The following is a 21,720-nucleotide window of genomic DNA, read 5'->3' on the forward strand; positions in this document are numbered from 1 at the left end:
GTGCTGCCATCTTAAAAGCTTACATTTTGGATTAACAGGCAGAAGACTGTGCTACGGCTGAGTCCTAAATACAGCCAATTACAAAAGCCCAAATGAGATGAGATAAGAGCACGGATTTTTCAAGAAAAGTGACAGCTGGAGAGCACTTACTGTGGCTATAATCCTAAATTAATAAAACATGTTTGTACTACTCCGTTTAATCAAAAGTTTTTATAATATAATTGCTTTCAAAGGAAAAGTAACAATCAAAGATAAGAGATGATTAGATTTTATCAGTTATATTAGTGCACAAACAGACGAGGATACCATTGAGCTTCATTGTAACAGGTGGTTTTGGAGCATCCACATCTTTCCCAGTCTTTAGTTGCTCGTGTCACAACTACTGAGACTGAAACATGTTGCTGCATCAAATTCAAAATAAGCAACTATTTGCAAAAATCAATGAAGTTGATGAGGCAAAACATGAAATCCATTGTCTTTGTGCTGTTTTCAATTGTGCATGTCAAAAAGCAAACGATCACATTCTGTTTTCAGTATGTTTCACACAGCGTCCCAACTTCTCTGGAATCAGGCACCTCTACGAGTCGCCAGAGAAATCTTTAAATTGTTTTCGTAGTAGCTTTAACGTGCATGGTGTGCATTCAAGTATGAAAGAAAAATACACAAAACACAATTGTAAGCATCATTCATACTTGTTAAATTATATCAAAGAACTGCACTTGTGTTTTCACCTCGTTTTGACCTGCAGGCTGTATGGATTAAGTTTTGGAAGAGTGATGTGCAGCCTCTGCTCTGTGCTCTTTGGTTTTCTTATAAACAGTTCGGGTTGAACTCTAATCTAATCTGGTCTCATGCCTGTGTAACATACAGTCACGCATTCATGCTTTAAGGCTCCCTTGCTGTGCTGCAAAGGCAGCACTGCGCCGACATTTTAACATAATGGTTTTTATGATGCCCTCGAGTGCTATCTGAGAAGTGGGCATGGCTCTTTAAAGATATGGCTCTAAGTTAATTTTACACACATTGTTTGACAAAGCTAATAGCCCATATTGTATGTGCAGTATGTACACTGCCACATCACACACACAACCATCACCCCGCTGCACAAGCCCTCCTACTACAAGCAATGCAGAAATGTCACTTGACATATCAGGCTCATATAACCCAACGCTTTCACCCTCTGCTTGTAATCTTTTATTCTGTCTTCTCATCCTTATCTCAAACAAAAGCTCAAGGCATTATTTTTCCTTCTCTCCACAGAAAAAAGCCAAACATTTTTTCCAATGAGTTTATAAGGAGGGCATATCTCACATCTTATCCAGAGCTCACAATCTCACCTGAGATCTGCACTCAGACTTGAGCCTCTTTTGTTAAAGGCTTTCTGATTTGTATACATACATCAAACCACCTTAACCCGAGGCTAAATTTTTACATAAGCCAATATTTGATACCTGTGCTGGTACATGAGCAGGCCAACAAGCCTGCACACACCCCAGATAAGGAGAAACATGAGGAGAGGCAGCTGCCCTCAAGCATAGCTCTGACATAATGTCAGTGATACGGTTGTTGTACAGATATGTAATATGTAGATGTGACACAGAGAGACGATTGAGGTTTAGGGTGTTTCTCAGTAGAGGTGGACAAAAGTAGGAAAGTACTCAGATCCTTCAATTTAGTAAAAGCACCAGTACAATGATGTAAAAACACTCCATTACAAGTAAAACTACTGCATTCAAAATCATAGATTACTAATAACGATGCATGAAGGCACAAGCAGCTATTACTGTTGTAGCTGGTCGAACTGTAAGTAGTTTTACCATTTAATATACAACTTAGTTATTTAATAATTTGACCTTTTTGACCTCAGTTTAGATGAGAAATCACTCTACTGTTGACAACTCAGACATCTGAAATAAGATCAGGGGCCCCAACTAGGCACTGGCTTCTAAGTAGCTAGTAACTGTAGCTGTCAAATAAATGTACTGGAGTAATAAGTACAATATTTTCTCTGCAGTCCGGTGCAGTAGAAGTTCGATTAAAGTAAGAAGTAGCATAAAAATGCACCTCAAAACTCTATTAAAGTGCAGTACCTGAGTAAATGATTTTAATTACTTGCCGTCACTGCACAAGGAGATATTAGTGTGCATTCACAGGTGAGAAGTTATTTGTGTTAAGGTGGTATGATTCACGTGTGCTAAGGTGAGGTGCGCGTGTTTGTGTCTTCGTTTTAGTCTGCACAAACACTTAAATGCATTTGGGAGTGCCTGTGTGTGCTTTATATTACACTGTGTAACAGATTGTGTGCATCTGCAAACATACTTCAGAACACAACTATGTATGGGCAGGAGAAACAGAGCTGTGCAACACTGAGTGCTGGCAATCCATTTCCCCTTTAACGTGCCAACATGATGCCTCCACCCATCTAATGGCAGCAGGCTCACTAACCATATCACGAGTTTATAATAACCACATCACATCCATGGCGAATGAGGTGGAATGAAAATCTAACCTAATTTGGAGAGATACACGACTGTGTGAGTAGTAGGGTGTCCCCTGAGATGAGGCTGCGATTGAGGGAGCCGTGTGCTGCACTGGTATCATGCTCTGTGAGCGTGTAATGGTCTTAATTATCATTTAGCATGCCAGCCTCATTGACGACGTATCAAGCTGGTGATAAAATAGTGGAGCAGAGGGTGACAGAGAGGGAGAAACGTTAACATATACACTTAAAGGCACAAGCACATGCAAAATAGTACTAAATATCTCTAAAACACACACAAAATAGTCAACTTAAACAGCAGCATACCCAGCGGTGCTATTAGAGTGATACGCATACACACACACACACACATACACATTTCCACCCAGCTGAGTGACATCTCTCTCTCTGAATTAGTCACGATGAATGATGTGTAACCAGCCATGACTCGTTCTGGCTGGGGAGATAGCTAATTCACTTTGTTTAATTAGTCAAAAGTAGTAGAGCATGCTCTCTCTCCCCAAACATACGCTCTCCCTACACAACATCCACCCATCTGCATGCCCATTCTCTCTGTAGGAAAAGACAGACCTGTAACCACACCGCTGTAACATTTCATGGGGCAAGTCTTTAAATCTTATCTGCCAGAATGAAGGATTTCTGACTCTTCGTCTCCCTCTTTCTTTCTGTCTATCACATGCACACATACACTTGTCACCCTTGGCTTTGTGATACCTTCACAGAGATTTCAGGCACCATTTAGGGATTACAGCTGCAGAGGTGAAGTGCATCTCGTCTGTAGTGGATTGCATGGAGGAGGTCCGCTGACGCTTGGCTTCAACTTCAGGATTCTGCAAACAGGACAGAAGACAAGCTGTTCAAACTGCTCAACCTTTGAGGTACAGTGATGAAAATGTTTGCTTTCATGTCTTTTTTGGGCTTTGTTTGTTTGTTTGTTTGTTTGTTTGTTTGTTTGTTTGTTTGTTTGTTTGTTTGTTTGTTTGTTGAGTTAAATGACTAGAGTCTATTGATCATTTTGATAATTGTTCATAGATTTCTCTTGCAGTCTGGAGTACTTGTATGAGAAAATTCTAGCATAGCATAGTAAGGTTACCTATGTTGCTGCATGAAATAAGCTGCTATAGTATTCTGTACCATATCTATACTTGCAGTACAGTATAGGCCCATACTAATATATATAGACTATTATACTATAGTGCATAATAGAGTATAGTATAGGGTAATGTAGCATATCCTATCATGGTAAAGTTGTATATAGTAACATCTGTAGCTTATTGTATAGTAAAATGTAATTCAGTAAAGTATAGCAAAATATATTGCAACATACAGCAAGGGCTGCTGTGCTACTATAAGAGTCAGTACATCATACTATACTATACAAACCGTGTTGCACAATACTACAGGCTGCGAAGTATGCTAAGCCAAGAACAACAGTATGACATTGTAGTATATACAGTATAATATAATAAGTACAACTATATTGTTGACTAATGGGAGATACAAGAATAATCTACCACACACACACATATATATACACTATACTATACTATACTATACTATACTATACTATACTATACTATACTAGTAGTACTTTATAGTCCCATACTAGAATATACAGTCCATTATACTATTGTGTATAAAATAGTATAACATTGTGAAGGGTGGTACTACATAGCTACTACATAGCATGCCCTATTATGGGCTGCTATACCACTACAATATACTTAAATATATAAATACACCACAATAATATACTATACTAAACAGTACTATACTATAGTATAGTTATACAGCTATAGTATTATGCATAGGCTATTGTACAATGATATAGTACAGTATAGTGGGTACTATACTATATGATACTACAATATGTTGTACTATCTTGAAACAAAATTATACTGTGCTATTCTTAGGTCCCATACCATTATGCATAGCCTATAGTATAGTATAGTATAGTATAGTATAGTATAGTATAGTATAGTATAGTATAGTATAGTATAGTATAGTATAGTGAGTATTATACCGTAGGCTCCTATAGACTGAAAAGCGTGATTATCCACATATGAAACACGAGGCAGAGATAATTTTGTCAGATAAAGCATAAACATTCAAAAGTTAATATCAGTCAGCCACTTCCACCTCGTCCTGCTCCACTTTGTTACCATGGAGAGCTCCAATACCCTAAAGACAATAATAAGTGCGTGCACAGCATGCAGCAGAAAATAATAAATAGATTTATGCGCAATTGTCACATTTAATACATTTACGGAGCGCGCTGGTGAATTCATTATTACACCATATGCTAATGCAGCTGGGTCCGCGTATTTATGAGTCTGTGTGTGGGGGTGTGAGTCTCTCTCTCTCTCTCTCTCTCTCTCTCTCTCTCCGCGTGCGCATAGGCCTTTGAAGTGTAACCAACTGCTGTCCCGGAGTCAGTGCTGGAGCATAATATATGATCGGGAGCTCCGAGCCGTGTATTGTTCTCTGTGGAGCTCGATCCACAGTCGCTGCATGTCCCGGTGCTCTGGACGGGATGTCGCTCTGAACTTGCGCTAAGGCCAATTTATTACAGCGGAAAGCGACGCGCGGACGGAAAACCAGGAGGGATAGGGGCAAAAGAGTAAACCCGAGATAATGTCGATGTTAAACAGACGACTGATGTAAGTAGCCGACGGCCAAAAGAAGCGTTTCTGTTCCTCAACTGGAGATCAATGGAAGCGAGGACAACATATGGATACAGCCGATGTCTACAGGAATGGGCTGCTGAGGTATGACGGCAGGTCGGACATGCACGCTATGCCGACTGGAACAGGTTGGTTTCGCCCCGATCAAACTTCAGTAGAATCAGACGTGGGACGATTAGCGCGCATTTAGGAGCTGAAGATGAACTGAATCAGTGTCTTACAGCGGCGCGCCTGGAGATGACAGCAGGCTTACTATGGGAAACTGCGCTGTAGCCTTCACCGGACTTTCACTGGATTCAAAGGGTTATCCCAGTCGCTGCATCTGGGTGAAGGTCATCCCCTAATACCGATCCGGATATCCTTCAGATTTGAGTGTGTGTGCGTGTGTGTATGTGTGTGTATGTGTGTGTCAAAATTGTGCTTTCTAATTTACTTGTTAGACACAGAACTGTAAATGACTTGAGCAGCTTTCTTTCTCTCTCTGTAGACACTCACCAGGTGTCCACACATACTACACACTGCATTTGTCACCATAAGCTCACTGCTGACCACAGCAGACATACTCTAAAGATAATATGAGTGATTTTTATTTGTTTACCTCGTACGGTCTTTGATTTTTAAGCGCCTGCCTCTCCGTATTAGTGTGAGACCACAGATGGACGCCCTGTGTGATGGATCCAAGAAACCTGAGGGCAATGATCTCCTTGTAGACCCCCGGCCCCCTCCTGCCAAGCTGGCTCGACTGGAACAAAACGGAGCAGGACCCTCGGCCCAGGATAAGAGCAGGCAAGGGAGTCCTGTGCCCAAAAACCCCTGTCTGGCCCAGAAACCCACCACAGTGAGGCCACAGAGCAAGAGCATGCACAGCAAAGGTACATGGACTGATATGGCGTTCAGAGAATAGATGGAGCTCAGTGGGTTTTTTCTTCTAAAAGATTTTTCAACACTTGCTTGAAACATGATATCACACATTGGGTCTTTCGTGAGATTTTCTTTTGGTTGAGCATTCCCCTTATGTCATATATGCACTCTCTATACTCCATGCATTGCACTCTTCAGTGTCATGCTGTATGACATAATTTGTGTGCATCACCTCAGGGAGCCTGCTGCCAGTGTTCTGCGTGGTGGAGCACAAGGAAAGCCCCCTGGAAAGAGAGAGGAGAGAAGAACATGCTGAGTTCGTGTTGGTCAAGAGAGATCTGCTGTTTAACCAGCTGATAGAGATGGCCCTGCTGACGCTGGGCTACTCACACAGCTCTGCTGCACAGGCCAAAGGTACAGAGCACACATTTGCACAAAGAGGACAGGGCACCAAAAAGTCCATCACGTTCCCGCAGTTTTGACTCTTTTGTGTGTGTTCAGGTCTGATCCAGGTGGGCAAGTGGAACCCGGTGCCTCTGTCCTGTGTGACAGACGCTCCTGATGCCACAGTGGCTGATATGCTGCAGGATGTTCACCATGTTATCACCCTTAAGATACAGCTGCACAGGTAAGAGCCTGTCAGGTAAGAGCCAGGCTCTATTCCATGTCCTGTCTGTATGGAGTCTACAAAGACTTTTCACAGTGCATGCTGGGAAAGACTCCCACTGCCCACCATCCTTCATTTGCATTAAGAAAATAAAACAACCAAAGGGCAGGGAGCAAATCAGACCCATAAAAAAAGTATTTTGGTGCAGTGTCTCGAGCAGAGAATGATAAAATTCTTATTCTATTGTAATGCCATTACATTACTTTTAATGAGTGATTTTATTTGCTTGTCGCAATGAATATCAATGAGCATCTCAACAGAGAGAGACATTAAAAGTTATTTCCTGTAACATTTTGAAATGATAAATGTTCCTTCCTTTTTTTGAGGCTTGGTTTTGACTCCCGTGCCACATAATGGGTCTTGAGTCAGATCCACCATGAGATTTGAGACAGCGTGTCATATTTATGATTACAAGACAGAAAAGTAAAGTTAATATGTGGCCTTCTCCACAGTAGATGTTTTGACTGATCATAGAAACACAGGTGTTACCTATAACATTAACAATGCTGAACAATAGAAGCAGCTAAAAGGAATTCAGATCATTCATTTTATTATTTACACGTGTGACTGTGCCAATCCTGCTGAGACGTGTCAAAACCTCTTCAGCAAAATAGGCCTATTGTCTCGAAGAAAGAAGCATGTTTTGTCACTTCATTTGTTTAATTCATTTGTTTATTAAATGCTTTAGTTTCCTCCCACAGCTCAGACTTTCATACACAACCCTGAAAGTGTTTGTGTGTTACACTGGAAAATTGCGTTCCCATCCCCCAGTGCATGCTGGGAGCGGCTCCATATAAGCAAGTAAAGAAGTTCAGGGCATATCTTCTTTTTAAAGGGGCACTCCACTGATTTTGCACACAAAGTTCAGTTTACTCCTCACAAGAAGTACCGATCAGCCTGGGAAGACAGTTGTATGTCGTCTGAGGCTCTGAAGGGAGCTTTGTGCAGTCCTTAATGATGTTAACAGGCTCTAATGAAAGGCTACATTATGGGACTTGAAGGATGCAGTGTGGGTACTGAAAGTCAGGTTTGTGGATTCTTGTTGGAAGCGCAGCACAAAATTAACTGTATTTTAATTTGCACTTTGTCCAGCTGCCCCAAACTGGAGGACCTGCCAGCTGAGCAGTGGAGTCATTCGACAGTGAGAAACGCTCTGAAGGAGCTCCTAAAGGACATGAACCAGAGCACCCTGGCCAAGGAGTGCCCACTGTCCCAGGTCCCACACACACGCACACACACGCACACACACACACACACACACACACACACACACACACACACACACACACACACACACACACACACACACACACCATAACCACTAGTCGCCTAGCCCTAACCTTAAACATTACAGGGACTTGCATTTTATCCCGATAAGGCCACCCCCTACAGTGTGACTGTGTAAAAAGATTTATGTCCCCACACAACACATGTAGGCCGAACACACACACACACACACACACACACACACACACACACACACACACACACACACACACACACACACACACAGAACATGCATATAAGAAGAGAGAAGAAGAGAATTTGGGCTCAAAGTTCAAAGTGTGCCTGTAAAGTATTTGTCCTTACATATCCTGCAAATGTGTGTGTGTGTGTGTGTGTGTGTGTGTGTGTGTGTGTGTGTGTGTACCCACTTTGACGCGTGAAGCAGAGTAAGCGTGTGGTCCAATAGTGAGACAGGAAGTCCAGATGCAGAGGTAGATAAGGTGTGGGGGCAGAGCGCGTGAGAGAAACAGATAAAGAGAGATGGCTATCTCTTAAAAAGCGCTACTGCCTGCGTTGCTGCCTATCTTGATTCTCTCCACTGCCAACCTGTCTGCCTGTCACTCGATCTGTCTGTCAGCCTCACCCACCGTCTTGCTCTCAATTAACTCTATCTGTCCATCTCTCTCACTCTTTGGTATGTCACTTTTTCTGCTCTCTTGACTGATTCAGCACTAACACCCAAATCTGGTTTTAAGATCTTCTTCAATTCTGGTGTGTTTAATTAAGCAAATACAGACACAACTGCAGAAATAATTTTACATTAATGCTGCAGTATGAATATTTATGAATATTCATAATTATAAACTTAGTCGATCTGTTATTTTGCCTGAGGGTGCGAAGGACATCTACAGTTTGATAAAGTGAAATTGCACACTATCTCTCTCTTCTTCAGATTCCTTCCTTCCCTCTCTGCAGATCTGGTACAAGTCAATCCTCCCCCAGCCTTTCTCCCCAATCTTTCTCTCTCTCTCTCTCCCTCTCCCTCTCTCTCTCTCCCTCTCCTATCAATCCCTTTACCCCCTCTCTTGTTTGCAAGAAGCAGATTAAAATAAATATGAGAAGATGAAAGGTGTAATCAGATGTAAAGATTGCAGAAGAGGACGGTCTTTGGGGAAAAACTGTGTGTGTGTGTGTGTGTGTGTGTGTGTGTGTGTGTGTATGAGACAGACAGAGAGGCATAGTCTCTGATGACCTCTAGAGTTTTTTTTTGATTACACACACACACACACACACACACACACACACACACACACACATGCACACACACACGCATGCATACACGTGCTGCACATGCACACACCAGGAGCTCACACACTGACACACTCATCTGTCTTTATTATCCTATTTACCTGGGGGTCTTTTTAATAACACAGATCGGAGTTCATTAATATCAGATGTGTGAACAGCTGAGACACCCAGGCCGCCCATAGCAGGAGCTTGGAAAATGTAATGAATTTCTATTGTCTTTCCCCCTCTGTTTCAGAGTATGATATCATCTATTGTAAATAGCACTTACTATGCAAATGTCTCAGCTGCCAAGTGTCACGAGTTTGGTCGTTGGTACAAGCACTTCAAGAAGACCAAATGCTTCAAGGGTGAGAGATTTCAATCAAGCCTGCAAGTCTTACAGCATGCCTCAAATCCAAACTACTTCCATACAGTATGTCCTACAAACGTATCATAATACAGTTTGAGCAGTTAGACAAGCCATTGCACAGTAACAGGAAATTGTACATGTCAGACATCAATCAATCTGAAACTTTGGAAAGTCACTGCTGCACTTTATGAAGAAAAACCAAAATGTTTTTTTTTTTTTTTTTAAATAAGATTTAATACTTTTTTCCCCAAGATGTTTCTGGAGGTGTCTCACCACCACCCACAGTTTATGTAAAAAATTCCACCTGTGAGCTGCTCCTCTGTTTAATTTGTGCATTGCATTGTGGGGGATTAGTGTCCGTCAGCGGCACGCTCAAAAATCAACTGTATTTAGTATGCATGCTGTCTGGTTGGTGCACAAGTCATTTTGTCACTCTTCCAGTCTGAAAACACAACTTAATTAAAACCTGCTTAGAATTAGGATCCAGTGTGGATTTGGGACACACTGTTGTTAGTAGTAGTAGTAGTAGTAGTAGTGGTAGTAGTAGTAGTAGTACTGTAGTAGTAGTAGTAGTAGTAGTAGTGGTAGTAGTAGTAGTGGTAGTAGTAGTAGTAGTAGTGGTAGTAGCAGTGTGTCAATAATTGTACATCTGTCTTTTCCTCCACCAGAGATGGACAGCTTCTCCGATCAGTCCACACATATCACCCTCACCCAGCAGCCAATCACAAGTAGCCCAGCTGATCCGAGCTCCACCCTTCTTTTCTCTCGTGGAGAAGTAGCCAACATATGTGGCCGGCCCACACTCAGCCGGCGCCCCCATGGGTTGGTGACCCAACCTCTCAGCCCCCAAATGGTCAACCAGCAGCTTGTGATGGCTCAGTTTCTCAACCAGCAGTATGCCGTTAGCCGCATGCTAGCTGGCCAGGGTCTCTCACCGTCCCCACAGCAGTATCTTAACCATCCGCCTGTTGGGAGGGGTCCTGCCAAGGTCTTTTCCAAAACTCCTGATTCTCAAGCCCCACAGCAGGTACACTGCGGCCCGGGGGGAGGCCCTGCAGCCGGGCTGCCAAACCAGACATCGGCTGGGTCTTCTGTGGGGCCAACAGACGTGCCAAGTGACATCTACCACTGTGTGAGGGAGGAACTGAAGAGAGCAGGCATCTCCCAGGCCATCTTTGCCCGGGTGGCCTTTAACAGGACCCAGGTATGGAACACATACATCACAGTGGCGGTGATCTGCATGACAGGTGTTGAAAGAGGTTGCAACTGTTTGCTGGTGATTATCTTTTGGAAGTGTTTTCTGGCGTTGCGGTTGCAGATAAGTGTGCTCTGTGAATATGTGTGTTTGATGGTTGGCACAATGGCACGGCCTTTGCCGCAGTGCCCCCTCCCCCCATGCATGTGTGTGTGTTTGTGTGTATGTGTGTTTGTGCCAGCTCTCTGCAGCACAAAGCTGGTGCCAGCACTGAAGCAGCTGCTGGGCCAACTAATCACAACCCCTTGGAGAAATGCTGTCTCCCTCTTCCTCTATCTTACAGTCCCTTCATCTTGTCACCTTTTACTCTGGCTGCCCTTCTATTCGTTTAATCTCTACCCCTGACTGCCAATTCATCTTTCTTTTTTTCAATCTTTGCCTTTTTCCTTCCATTGGTCTTCCTCATTTCCTATCCATATATCCCTCTGCCATCGCCTCTAACACTAAAAAGCCACATTATCTGTGTCCATCATCTTACATTCACCACCACACCCACAGAAATGGGGCTCAGAGGACAGGCTAAGCCCATTGTTATTATTATTATTATTATTACCATCATTATCATTTTCATCACAATAAGCAGAGCTAGTTATTATCCACCCCCGTTTTTCCCCATTGCCAAGTCCAAGGTGCTCCAGTGCCAGCCATACAAGTTGGGCATGATGCCAAGATGCCATATAGACGTGAGGGGAGCATTTGTCATTTGGAGATTCACATAAAGCCTCCGTCTATTTGGAAGGAGGGGTTTTGCTGGGTGGATCCAAAAATTATCCATAATTTGAATAAAATGGCAGTTTCCCATCTTTTCATTTCCATGCCAGTGTGAAATCTGATTTCTTTTCAGGACGGAAGCCCTACAATGTGATGTTTGAAGGCTTTCCTGCATACACAGATACACCCAGAATAATGCTAGCTCCACAGGCGAGTAGTGTGCTTAGCACTGACTGGGAACTGGCTGTGAAACAGTAAACCACAGGAACTTGACAAGGTGCCTCTTTGAATGAGATCCAGAGTTGGATGTGAGGAGATTTTGCAAAATTCTTATGAGAAACTTTTTGTTTGGCTCCTCCACCTTAATGGAGGAATCCATAATCTTACATATGAGATCCATCATGGCATCCCCTGCTATGTGTGATGTTTAGGGTATGAACACACACCCTGAAAGCAGTGAACGCATAGTTTGATATTTTGGGAAATGCATTTGTTCAGTGAGAGCTAGAGAGAAGAATACCATGCTTATGTCTATATGATATATATAAAACTATAGAAAAGGTGTGCTTATTTTGTATTTCTTGCTTATACTAATCAATGAGTATTGACTTGTGTGTGTTTACCTGAACCAGGGCCTGCTGTCAGAGATCCTGCGGAAGGAGGAAGACCCTATACACGCCTCCCAGTCTCTGCTGGTCAACCTGCGGGCCATGTACAGCTTCCTGCAGCTCCCCGAGGCTGAGAGGGAGCGCATCTACCAGGAGGAGAAAGACAGAAGCCTGATTGGATTCACCCCCAGCTGCAATAACACGCCACCGAGGCCCACACAGGTCAGCCAGCAGACCGCCTGAGAGAGAGATAGAGATGAAACCAAAAAGCAGCTGTGAAATATTGAAATGGGAGAACTGTTAGTTTTTTTCTCAAGGAGAATTTAAATTACAATCTTTCATATATCTTGTATGAATGGAAAGAGAACACAGACTGAACTGGCTTAATTTAGCAAAGACAAGGACCTACTCGACAAATAAACACCATCACACTAGGCTGTTGAACTTTCCTCTAGTGGCATCATTGTTAGTAGTCAAGACAAATATCCAATCATCAGTAAACTTAATAGCTTTTAAAGCACGTGAGGATTGTCATTCTGAGCATGTTAGCATGCTGACGCTCACATTTACCCCAAGTAGAGCCTTACAGAGCCCCTCTGTTGCCCTGCAGAGAGTGCAGACTGCCACACTTTGTCTCTCCACTACATGAAGTTGCCAGCTGCCTCTCCTGCCAGGCAGAAGCTTCACTTTGTGAGAGTATCATGGGGTATAATCATGTATCACCCCATCATGGCGTGTAATCATTGGGGTGTATCATGGGGTGGAATCAGATTCCATCCCCCTTTGTCTAGACACTTATAGGGAAAGACAAAGACAAGACCCTTCTACGGATAAAGGACATGATCCCTCACCGGCTTCCCATTTCTGACTACTGCCTGGCCAAGCCTGAATTGTATTGGATTCATTTCACTTTGCTGCAAATGCCCATTACATAAATACCTACTGTGGCTCGCTTTTAAACACAATTTTCTTGCCTTTTCTTCTGTCTCTTTTTAGGCAAGGCTGTCCCCAGTTACAGGAGACAGAGGCTTGAGGACAGACAGTTGTGTTCTCAGTGTGAGCGCTTCCATCTACGAGGACATTCAGCACGAGATGAAGAGAGCCAAGGTGTCGCAGGCTCTGTTTGCAAAGGTGGCCGCCTCTAAGAGTCAGGTGCTTGCTTGTTTTCCCACTGTGACTCTGATGATGTCCAAACTTAAACACACGCATGTTTTACCCGATTTCTATTGCCTAATTTTTCAAATGCAGCTTCTCTGATGAATCCATCTCCTCGGTTCAGGCAGGGGTGGCTAGTGTGTGTGGAGGGAAGCCCAGATAATCAACCAGCAGCTGTACTCTGCAGAGGACTATCATCAGTGCATCAGACTGCTATTGTGTCCTAAATTATCACTTTAATAGTCACCATACAAAAACACGTGCACACACGCACACTACTTCTTTGTGCACATAGACGTACTGAACGAGCACATGCAGGCACACGCAATCCCACAAACACACACGGGCAAACAAATGCACTAATACACACATACACACAGGCATGATTTGAGTGTTTATTGTTCTCATTTTTATGGCGGCCCCATAAGCTTGTTATTGCCTTTTGTTTTGAGGATAATTTCCCTTCATGGAATGGGGGGATTTTAGCTGTCTCATTTTCGCTTCCTCCCGTGCATGTCTCCAATTCGCACTTTTCTTTCTTCCTTCCTTTCTTTCTCCCTTCTCTCTACTCATCATGAAAATGTCTGGAGGTCATTCAGCGGTCATGCCAGAACAGACAGGTGGTCCAAAACCCCTGAGGTTCTTTTTCTATCTCATCGCTGGCCTCCCTTTTTACTTTACTTTCTCTATGTTCTCTTTAGCCCTCTCTCTCTCTCTCTCTCTCTCTCTCTCTCTCTCTCTCTCTCTCTCTCTGTATTACCCGGCTGTTTGGCAGGCAGAACCATGCTGGATCTCTCTGTTCTATCTGCACTGTGCATCTGGATGGCATTGTGTGCTAGACTTGGGGTAAAGCCAGGTGTATGTGCGCGTGTGTGTTTGTGTGAATCTGTGTGTGTGTGTGAGCGTATCAGCCTGCTTGCAAACGTAATCATGCTCCAGTTCATGAATCTGAAACTAGCTCAGCTTTACCCTCCTCAATCTGCCACTCACAAGTTTCCTCCCTCGTGATGCAGGAAAAGATTCAAGCTAATAAGAAAATCTCTCCATCATCTTTTGGCTTTGCCATTAAAGGATCTTCCAAACTGCTACTTTTTCTTTCTTATGTTTGTATATTGAGAGCAAACAGGAAATAGACAAGAAGCTTTGCAACATGAACCAATTTTGGATGACTGTGAAAAGTAAATAATTGTGAATTTATAATTTATAGACCGACTTATATCTTATTCAATTCTAATTAGTTATAAAATAAATAGAGTGGGTATTTTGGGGAGATGTGAATCGAAATTCATCAAATTAATTTACATAGTGTTGCCATGGCAATTTGGATATCCTACCACTATGTTAGCTTTACACGCGAGGTTCACATTATATACAGAAATTATTAGGTTTTGTTCATAAGCTGCATTAAATATGCCGAACAAAGACAAACCACCTGACCTGGCAGGTCGTCTACATAAACATCTCCAGAGAAGGATAAAGGGACTGCATGTTTTACAGTTCTTTATCAAAGGAATTAGATTATATCAAACTTTCAATTCCTTTCTTTACATGCTCCAACAAGCCTAAGATTTTAGATGACTAATGTGCATTTTGGCAATTTATGTATTATATAAATAACTGTTACAGAAATTAGGCTAATGCATGCAAAGTTAAACCTATATACTGTACGTGTATTTCTCTGAGTGGTGCTGAGGCATCCAGAAGTTAAAATAAGCCAGTTTGCATGCAGACACAAAAAAGTAAAAGAAAATGCATCTTTTTTTAAAGCTTAACTTTGCAGAAAGACCCTAAGATATTGGTACTCTGAGGTATGAGAAGATGAGCTTGTTAATGTAGAAATATTCACTATTTAATGAACTAATTAACAGAATTATTGACTTAATTAGCATGGCTAATGGATATGTTTATTATAGTGTGGCAATTATGGCTGGATATTTGGCGGCTCGACAGCTTTTTGTTGTAACATTATAGTTGATCACACAAGTGGTATTTTTCTGCTTGCTTCCTCTCGTGCTGCAGAGCTGTCAGGTGAGGTCAGACAGATCTGCACCTGGGTGTCAGGGTCATGTCTGAGGATACCTTAATGCGTGCAGTGTCTTGACCCCTGGGTCGGGCCACTTAATGACCACAGAGCATCTCTGTGTGCTCAGTCTTACACAGGAGGCAAATGCATTAACACACCTGTATATCTGCGTGTGATTATACTATAGTGTGCTATAAACCACGTATCACATGTTTATTTCCTGCATATAAATGCCAAATAGAGGGACTTGCAATAAAGTGTTACTCCGCCTGTAGGGCTGGCTGTGTGAGCTGCTGCGTTGGAAGGAGGACCCCAGCCCAGAGAACCGGACCCTGTGGGAGAACCTGTGTATGATCCGCCGGTTCCTCAGCCTGTCCCAGACTGAACGAGATGCCATCTATGAACAGGAGAGCAGCAACACGACAGCGCAGCAGCACTGCACTGACAGGCTTACACTGCTCAGTAACGACAACGCACTGGTGAGACCACAACAAGATTAATGCAGTATCTTCACGCACATACTGCCGTTCTAAACACAGATATTGCTTGAGGAAAAATCCACAACGTTGTTATCAGCTATAGAAACAGCGGTTTGGAATAAATTGCTAGCAGATAAATAACTGCAACCCTCCAATCAACATGGCTTAGAGGGGACATTGTTATTATTTCGAGGGCTTGAGATGACATGACTTCCTTTTTTCAAGGCACTTAAAAACCAATTTAAAAACAGTGGTATATAAAATAATAGCAATAAATAATGTGAATTTTAAACAGAAATTTAAAAGAAAATACCTCACATTGAATGCCAACAGATGTCGGGGGTGTGCAATGGAAAAGCAGCACAGTAATGACGGCTAAATGTCAAACCTGTCAGAAAAAAAGATGATAACTACATCAAGCAATGATCCGTGAGGCTGATTAGTTATTTTTCTTTCACATCCACAGCTCGGGCGTGGATTGATGGCTTGATTACAGCAAAAAAATGGTTGTGTACCACTGTGTTTGTGAAAACACAATAAGTTGCGTGGGATGCTATTGCATTAATAGCAAGACAAGAAGACTTCTCATGTAGGGTAAACCAGGGTAAGACGGCCCCATTAAGAACAACGTCTATTTCTTTTAAAATATATATTATTTAAATATCAAAATAACATGTATGCAAGAGTAAACCAGTAAACACATCTGGATGGTAATTGAATCACAACAGAGCGCAGCTTTCTTTGTTCGGGGCATCTTGCCTCTCATGTCATTTTGATCTATGCAAACTTGGCATATAAGATTAACTTCACACTTTTACCACCCTCTGTTGGCTCCATCTAATGGTCAGGAGAAGAATTATGGGCGGGCTTCTTACCTCGGTGGAGAGGGCATCTAACCCTGGAACTGATCAGGGTCCGGACCCTGATCAGTTCTATGAACATGAACCGTGGATAGTTGCATCGCAGAGCAGCTCACATGTGAACCCTCAGCAGATCCATTTTACACAACTGAGGTCAAATGAAGGACAGAAGTGCCAACACTTTACACCTTCAGATTATTTACAGCTGCCATGAGAAACAACTGAGAAGTAAAACATAACCCACAAATATAAGAAGCCAAGGGTGTTTATTCTATCATCATATGAGAGAAATTCTAATATCAGTGACTCTGTGTTTGTAATTTAGAGATGGAAAATATGAGAACTGCTCTTTACTATACAGTGGCCATCTAAAATGAATAGAGCGTGTTTCATTAAGCAGTGAAGTAATAGCTAGTAGCCATTACTTGTACATTTTTAAATAGAATCTGCAATAAAATATGCACATAACAAAGCTAAACCCATTCCCTATTTGTAAGAGCTATCACAAATCATACAAATATATTTCTGTCCAGGCTGCCTTCACTTCACATTAAATCACTGAAATCAAACACAGTTATATCCACAGTAACACAGTGGAAACTAGCTGGTGCCGAAAATGTAAAATCCAAAAAACGAAATATGGCTTTTTACTGTAATCGCTTCTAATTTCATTTTTTTTCTCTTATCAGTATCAACGCAACTCTCCGCTACCACAGCAACACCATCTTCAACCCCATCACCCCCTGCAGCCCGAGGCAGGGCCTCACCTGTCTCCACGGCAACCATGTGCGGCATCGCCAGCCGAGTCGGAGGCTGGGGGCAACTGGGGGCAGATGAGAATACGTTTGCAGGGCAGAGGTAGCAGTAATGTTGAGAGGGGGGACAGTAAGGACTGGGTAGAGGGGGGGCGAGGAGAGAGGAGCACTTTGGGAGGGGACTGGTGTTGCACTGTGAGGGTGAGGGACAAGGGTGCAGAAAGCAAAGAGCAGGTGAGGGATGGAAATGTGGGTGAGGAAGGGCTTAATGAGACCACTGGAGACAGCAAAGAGGGCAGGGTTAAGGACAAGATCATAATGAAGTGGCCGGACGTGAGGGACGAGGACCGAGGCGGTGCTGGGGCTTGTTCAGAGGTGGATAACGAGGTCCGAGGTGGAGATGAGGTCGAAGGTGAGGGGCTAAGAGTGTCCCACGAAGCACTGGGAATCCTGCAGAGCTTCATCCAGGACGTGGGTCTCAACCCGGACGAGGAGGCCATCCACACCCTGTCGGCTCAGCTGGGCCTGCCCAAACACACCATCCGAAGATTCTTCAACAGCCAGGACCACGACCAACATCAGCTCAGCAGCCAGAGCCCAAATCACAGTCGAGACGACCAGCCTGGCCGCGCAGAGCCGGACCTCTCCCAGACGGACATAAGTGCAGAGGAACAGGAGGAGGAAGGTGACGGGAAGACTGATGCAGAAGAAAAGGAGCCAGAGAAGCAAACAGGAAATGAAGCGAGCAAGATGGCTGTTTTGAAAGAATCGGACGCTGGCACTCAAACTATTCCGCCTATGAAGGAGGAGCAGGAGAGCTACATCTAACCCAGAGACATGGCGTGGATGACTCAGAGGTTTGGTGCTGAAGCGTTATAAAGGTGCGTGCTCCTAAATGCTGTGGAAAGACTAAAAGCTGACTTATTGTATATGTTTATACCACAGAAGGATGCTGGTGTTTACACCCACACAGCACGTGATATTTAGAAAGTTGTGCTGCGATTTTAGGATCCCCACTGCACTTGAGACTGAAATTACTGTGGCCATATGTGCAGTTAATGTCATAACACATTGTTTCTTTGTAGATATATGAGTCTGGATGAATGGGACTCCAATACAAACAGCTTCAGATTGCATATCAATGTTAAAAAAAAAAGGAGTAAATGAAAATGTAAATCTAAAGTTTGAGAAATGTTGATGCCAGAAATGCCTTGTAGAAAGTGGCACTGCCAATCTGTTTTTTTTTTTTTTTAATGATCAATATCGCCATTGTTTTTGGTTTTTAATATATTTTTTGTGTTTTGCATCAGATTTTAATCAGATTTAAATATTTAAGTGTTTCCCTCAGAAATCTCGCTGTTCTATCTTTCACTGTTCTTGTTGAAGTTTTCTGTCACATTGTATTAAATATTTCAAGTTTCTCGAGTTTCCTGATGCTGTTTTAAATGAAGCGAATTTATGAATAATATCTTGCATTTGGAATTAACCCTTTCATAAATGACAGGGCATCCTCTGCATTTTTTTTAACTTTCACTCTCACTTTATTGACATCAAGTTTTGCCAAGATCTGACTTGCCCCTGAATGCATCATACATGATCGCTATTGGTACACCAATCTATAAATTTCCCATAGCTATGTCATTTTGAGTGTCATGTTTACACATCTTGTGGTTGTCATACTGTACGGAATTATTATCATACATGCTGTAGGAGAGAGACACAAAACGATGCTGAAGCATTAGAAAAGTCTCCCTGAGAGTCTGCTTTGACATTCATTCATTCATTCTCATGTCATGGCTCACACAGAGCGTGCTGCATGGACTGCACTATGTTTAATGCTCAGAAAGATGCTCCGGGGTGGACCAGAAATATAAGACTGAAGCTGTGCAGTGTGTACATGAAATGTAACTTTGAACTTAATCTATCTTAAATTTAGTTTGGCAGACATTTCACAAGTATGTTTCATTGTATAATATTAATAATAATCTAGTATTTCTATAGAAAATGGAAACATGTCTCAACAGTGAAATCTGTTGTTTTTCACCAGGAAACTCAGGTTCAAAACCTCATGTGATTGAATCTGCGGGAGCACACTGAGGCTGAGATAGCTGGGAGGGCCTCATGCTATTTCTGCTTTCCCACAAATAAAAAGATAAAAAGATGGTTGTTTTCTTCCCGAGCGGCAAAACATCAGCAGGTGACATTTGCACTTTGAACGTATTTACTTGGGATGTGTTAGCAATGTGTATAAGCTAGAAAGACTCCTTGAAACAAGCAGAGAAGTACAGTAAAAAAAATAAATAAATAAAGAGATGAAGCTCATTTATCAGACTGCTATTTTGAGACAAGCAAAAGCCTGCTGTAAAAGACCCATTAAAGATTTATTCCACGGTTCTGATGTCCACTGTCGTTCTGCTGTTATGGAGTTAGTTACTGATGATTTCCTCTGTGTCGATGTTGGTGAATTGCTGTCATTGTTTCCAGCCGTGAGACAATATTCCTCTGTGCTGATCACCAGGACTCTCTGTCCCATTGTCTCTGTGCGATCACGTGTCCCTCAGCGCTGCCAGTGTTTCTCTTTTTATATTCTTCTTTTATCTTATCTGCCTCGGCCGTTATTTCTATCTGTGCTCCCTCTCTGCCCCCGACTGTCATCTGTCTCTCCTCGGGATGTTTCACGGTGCAACATTCAAGCCCCATTTGGTCAGAATAGCTTTATAGAGTAATTCAATAAAGCTGTGCTCTTTTCTGTCATCTGTTTCCATGGCAATCCCGGAGCCAGGGCCAACAAAAGGCCATGAAGGCCCCATCATCAGTAATATTAGCTATAATAATGATGATAATGGCGCTCTTGAAATGCCATTCCTGTGATGATGATGATGATGATGATGATGATGGTAATGGCGATGACGGCAATTATGACTGCTTAGCTTTAACCCCCACCTCCACACACACACACACACACACACACACACACACACACACACACACACACACACACACACACACACACACACACACACACACACACACACACACACACATCACTGCCATTGCACACATTGGACTCATTAATGCTATTTAATGTCACCGCCTGTATGTATTTTGACATGCATTCCCTCTTACGACCGTCGTGCTGCTTCAGTTTAGTTTGTTATTGTGTTTTTCCTCTCGTGTCTGTGGGAAGCACTTTGAGAGGAAGGCGTTGGATAAAAGCACTCTACAGATAAACTTGACTTGTCTGACCTCAGAAATTGCTGCAATTAAGTCTCCATAAAACTGTCTTAATTAGCCCTCATGCTGTAGAGCCCCTTCTGTGTTCTTGCTTATTCATGATGTGTTTTATTTCTCCTAGGTGGTGTGATCCACCACAACCTTGTGCACGACCAGTGCAGCATGCTTTCTTTCTGTCTGTCTGTCTGTCTGTCTGTCTGTCTGTCTGTCTGTCTGTCTGTCTGTCTTTTTTTCTTTGTCTTCACTCACAATCTTTCCACCTATATACTGTATGTTGCTGCTTTGCTGAGGTGAATAAGGACCATGAAAACCAGTTTGTGTGCTGATAAAGCTGTAATTGAACTCACCATCTCCTGTATGATTTTATCTCTTCAGTCTAAGTAAATTGAAAATCTTAATTGAGTAGTCTCAAGAATTATTTTACAAACCTGTCTACAGAGATTGACCTGTGAGTGAGCAGGAACAACGCAGAAGACAAGTGTTGGGCTGTGATAAGCACAGCGCAGGGGGTGTTTATGCTGTTTATGGTCAATGAGACTGAGTCTCTTTCTAAAACTTTCAGGAGTGCAGCTCTGCAACTACCAGTTATTGGAAGTATGCTCAACTTCATATACTGTGTGTTTCAAGTTGTTGCTCAGATGTAAGTTGTTGAATCTGTATTCATCTCCAGCAGGGCTCTTTGTCTTTTTTCTGGTTCATCCAATGCCCTGTTTCACCTCTGACCTTTGGAAAAAGGCTGCAGAGCATTCAAAAGAAAATCCATTTATTAACAAAGATTAACATATAGATTAACATATAGCCTAACTGCGTCATTTTATGCTGGAGGAGGATATACACCAGCCATAAAGTGAGTTTCCACAACCTGGCAACCCAAAAGTTATCACTGTTAATGACTGATCTACAAAGCATAGGTGCGTCATTTAAATAATCTGTTAAATCACTGTTGCAATGTACTGATCCCTTTATAAAAGCCACCTTGAGTGTGACAAACAAGAAACCTGCAATTTCATTTCTGCAAAAAGCTGCACTAAAGCCGGGCTTGTA

At 42.5% G+C, this 21,720-nt stretch overlaps 1 protein-coding gene across 3 annotated transcripts; it reads left to right on the forward strand.

Annotated features, from left to right (window-relative positions):
• The first annotated feature begins 4,877 nt into the window (after positions 1 to 4,877).
• Positions 4,878 to 18,867, forward strand: satb1a (SATB homeobox 1a). Of its 3 annotated transcripts, none has more exons than XM_070983928.1 (11): positions 4,878 to 5,558; positions 5,827 to 6,056; positions 6,283 to 6,459; positions 6,547 to 6,673; positions 7,805 to 7,928; positions 9,483 to 9,594; positions 10,265 to 10,800; positions 12,195 to 12,392; positions 13,167 to 13,322; positions 15,624 to 15,827; positions 17,377 to 18,867. In XM_070983928.1, exons 2-11 carry the CDS (start codon positions 5,840 to 5,842, stop codon positions 18,268 to 18,270), a joined length of 2,745 nt encoding a protein of 914 aa, XP_070840029.1. In that variant the 5' UTR covers positions 4,878 to 5,558; positions 5,827 to 5,839; the 3' UTR covers positions 18,271 to 18,867. The 3 variants fall into 3 exon arrangements, with proteins under 3 accessions (XP_070840029.1, XP_070840030.1, XP_070840031.1); XM_070983929.1 differs by having other exon boundaries at positions 4,906 to 5,516; XM_070983930.1 differs by having other exon boundaries at positions 5,441 to 5,568.
• Positions 18,868 to 21,720: the final 2,853 nt, after the last annotated feature.

The sequence above is a fragment of the Chaetodon trifascialis genome, chromosome 17 (genome assembly GCF_039877785.1).
Source record: "Chaetodon trifascialis isolate fChaTrf1 chromosome 17, fChaTrf1.hap1, whole genome shotgun sequence".
Classification (NCBI taxonomy): Eukaryota; Metazoa; Chordata; class Actinopteri; order Chaetodontiformes; family Chaetodontidae; genus Chaetodon; species Chaetodon trifascialis.